At 43.0% G+C, this 3,318-nt stretch overlaps 1 protein-coding gene across 1 annotated transcript; it reads right to left on the bottom strand.

Moving 5' to 3' along the window:
- Window positions 1-1,639: 1,639 nt before the first annotated feature.
- LOC149150579 (uncharacterized) lies at window positions 1,640-3,061 on the bottom strand. Its single transcript, XM_089442862.1, has one exon. It carries the CDS (start codon window positions 3,059-3,061, stop codon window positions 1,640-1,642), a length of 1,422 nt encoding a protein of 473 aa, XP_089298988.1.
- Window positions 3,062-3,318: the final 257 nt, after the last annotated feature.

Raw genomic sequence — 3,318 nt, 5'->3', positions numbered from 1 at the left:
ATTGTGTAGAAGGTTCTTTAAAGCTGTGATGCTTGCCTCTATCTCTCTGGGGTAATCCAGTAATTTCCAACCTGTCCATGCTTGAGAGTGATTATCCCATTGCGATATTTGGGCTAAGCACCATATACCTCTATTATTAAGCCAGTTTATGGCGGGGATTGCCTCCATTTTTTATCCAATGGGGTGCTGTCCTAATATGCGGTCAGTGGAAAAATTGATGCTGCTCCCCCCTCCTGGGACCTTTGAAGTGTTCTGAGACATAAAGGGTATGGCTTTCTTGCAGAGCTGCCAAATTTTTGTGCTATCTCTGTTGGGAATATTAGTGTCCAGGAGTTGTTGCCTAGTGTTGTTCAGGTATTTTGCCTCGAGAACCGTCTTCCACCATGCTGTGACCCCTGAGATCATTCTCCAAATTATTTTAGCTCCAAGAGCTAAGTTCAGCAGTTTTGGAGATCTTATTCCAAGTCCTCCTTTCTCCTGAGATTGAATGACATTCTTCCAACTGACCAAATTGAACTTTTTTTTTTTCTGTTTTCCCTCCTTGCCAGAGAAAATGCCTAAGAGCTCTTTCCATTTTTTGGTGGAAGACCATTGGAGCTTGGTACAAAGAGAAACGATAAATGGGTAGAGAGGCCAAACCTGATTTTAGTAGTACCAGGCGTCCTGCTGGGTTCAGCCACATAGATCCCCATTGTTGGATTTTTCTCTTTATTTTGTCAAGGATTTCATTCCAAGTATCAGCCTTCAGAGGTCCCATACTTACCGGCATCCCTAGGTATGTGAAGTGGTTCCAGTTTAGCTTGTATGAGACTCCTAGAATTTTTGCAATGCTATGGATGGTGTGATTTGATGTGTTCCAACCATAAATACAACTTTTTAACTGATTAACCTTCCCTCCTAAGTATTCCATGAATTGATCTAAGATCTTCTTGAAGCGCCTTGCAATAGTGATGGACGCCCCTCCAATCAAGAGGGTATCATCAGCAAATTGGGAATGGTTGATGTTCTTTGTACCTTGCTCAAATTTGATGCCAGTGATTAGGCCTATTCTTCGATTGAAATCCAAGGTTTTGCTAAGAGACTCAGCCATGAGGATAAATAAATATGGGGACAGGGGACAGCCTTGTCTAAGACCTCGAGAGGATTTGAAAGCAGCACCAGGTCTCCCATTGATCAGTGGGGAGATCCATGGATTCGAAATGCAGGCTTTGATCATATTGATGAAGGAGGGGTCGAATCCCATTTTATGCAGGACTGCAAACAGAAAGGAGTGCCTAACCCTATCAAAGGCATTGGCAAGGTCCAGCTTTAGGACAAACCCTTTCTCCTTTCGGCTTATGCTTGAGTGAATGGCCTCTTGCACTAGAAGGATGGAGTCAGAGATGTGCCTATTGGGGAGAAAGCCCCCTTGGTTTTCCGAGATCAAGGAGGAGAGATAAGGCTTAAGCCTAGATGACAGAATTTTTGTAATTATTTTGTATGCAGAATTGCATAAGGATATTGGTCGAAACCTTGAGAAGGTGGAGGGTCTGTTCTCTTTTGGAATTAAGGCTAGATGGGTTGAGTTGGTGAGTCCCCCCATTTTGCCTTTCTGTAAAACCTAGCGTATCATCTTTAATAGATCTTTTTTGATCATCTGCTAGTATTCTCTGTAAAAACTGATTGGAAACCCATCAGGTCCTAGAGCTTTGTCTGGGTGAAGACCCCAAATTGCTTTTTGAACTTCTTCTTCTTCTACTTCTTGCGTGAGCTTGCTGTTTGTTTCTTGGGTGACTTCTTTAGGCATGTGTTGTAGTAAACTTGTGTAATCCTCCTCACTTTTTTCCTCTGTCAAAAGGTTTTTGAAGTGATTGGTGGCTGCTTCTTTTATGGAATCCTGGGTATTGTAGCTATTCCCCTCGTTATCCCTAATTGTGCTCACAGTATTTCTGGCCTTTCTAATTGTAGCCTGCTTATGGAAATATGAAGTATTTTTGTCTCCCTCGTGCAGCCACAACTGCCTTGACTTCAGTCTCCATTTAGTTTCTTCATCCCTTATAGTTTGTCTCAGCTGGGTATAAAGTCTTATTTCGTTCTCTTTGGCTTGCTGGGAAAGCCCAAAGACTTCAATATTTTGCTGCACTTCCTCAAGGTCTTTCTTAATTTTCTTTTTACTCATCTCAGGCTCTTGGTAATTGTTCTTTGCCCAGTTTTTTAGAGCCTGTCTTGTTCTCTTTAATTTTGTCTCCCAGATATAAGTCGGGGAGCCTTCCACATGTTGGGTCCAAGCCTGCCACACCACGTCTTTTGCTGCAGGGATACGATTCCAGAGAGAGCAATATTTGAAAGGAAGTGGTCCTAGCTGGCAATGGCTATGCAAAGTAAGTGTTATTGGATAATGATCAGAGGCGGAGACATTGAGAATGTTTGACTGGCCAGTAGTGAAGGTGGACAGATATGATATATTTATGAGGAACCTGTCAAGGCGCTCCATGATGTTGCCAGCTCCTAATCGTCTGTTGCTCCAGGTATACCTGCGGTTCTTGGGTTTGATATCAACCAGATCTTGCTCCTGCATAATGTTCTCAAGTCGATTTCTGAATGGGTCTGGGTTGAAGTTTCCCCCTCTTTTTTCGTTGGCATGCAAAACCAAATTTAAGTCTCCTGCAAGAATGATATTGTTGTCCTGCTCTTCTTCTATATTTGTTTTCAAAGTGTTCCAGCACACTTCTTTCTCCCTGTATTGAGTCGGTGCATAAATATTGTAGATTTTTACCGTTGATCCATCTTCCTTGCTTTCTAGATTAACACTGATCCAGTTCTGATGTATTTTGGTGGATTTGCAGCTCCATTTGTTACTATCCCACATTGTTAGGATGCCACCTGAGGCTCCTCTTGCTTCACTTGCACAACCACTGTACCGCTTTTGCTGGCTGATGACTCTGTTAATTTCAGATTGATCTTGCTTTGTTTCTTGAACAAGGACGATTTCAGGCTTTTCACTTTGGATTAAGTCCTTAAGGGCTGCTATCTTGGAGGGGTGCCCTAGTCCCCTACTGTTCCAGGATAGCATTTTCATCATGGTTTACCGGTTACATGGAGAGGTGCTCGCCTCTCTTTGCCCTTGTTATTATTTTCTTTATCCGAGTGTCCAAGAATGAAGGATTCTATAGGAGTCTGAGAGCCCATGGCAATATCTTTCTGAGTACTTTCTTCTCTCTGCTGTTTGGCCGATTTTCTGCCAGGCCCTTTTTTGGGGACATCACTGGGCGCTCCATGATCCTTTGAAGAACTTCTGGTTATCCTAGCGGAGGGGGTATCAGGGGAGGGTTGAGAAAT

The sequence above is a fragment of the Pinus tabuliformis genome, chromosome 9 (genome assembly GCF_031772625.1).
Source record: "Pinus tabuliformis cultivar Carrire ecotype Pingquan chromosome 9, CPIR1, whole genome shotgun sequence".
Taxonomy (NCBI): domain Eukaryota; kingdom Viridiplantae; phylum Streptophyta; class Pinopsida; order Pinales; family Pinaceae; genus Pinus; species Pinus tabuliformis.
Note: the sequence above shows the minus strand (reverse complement) of the source record. Positions and strands in the feature narration are given on the sequence as shown.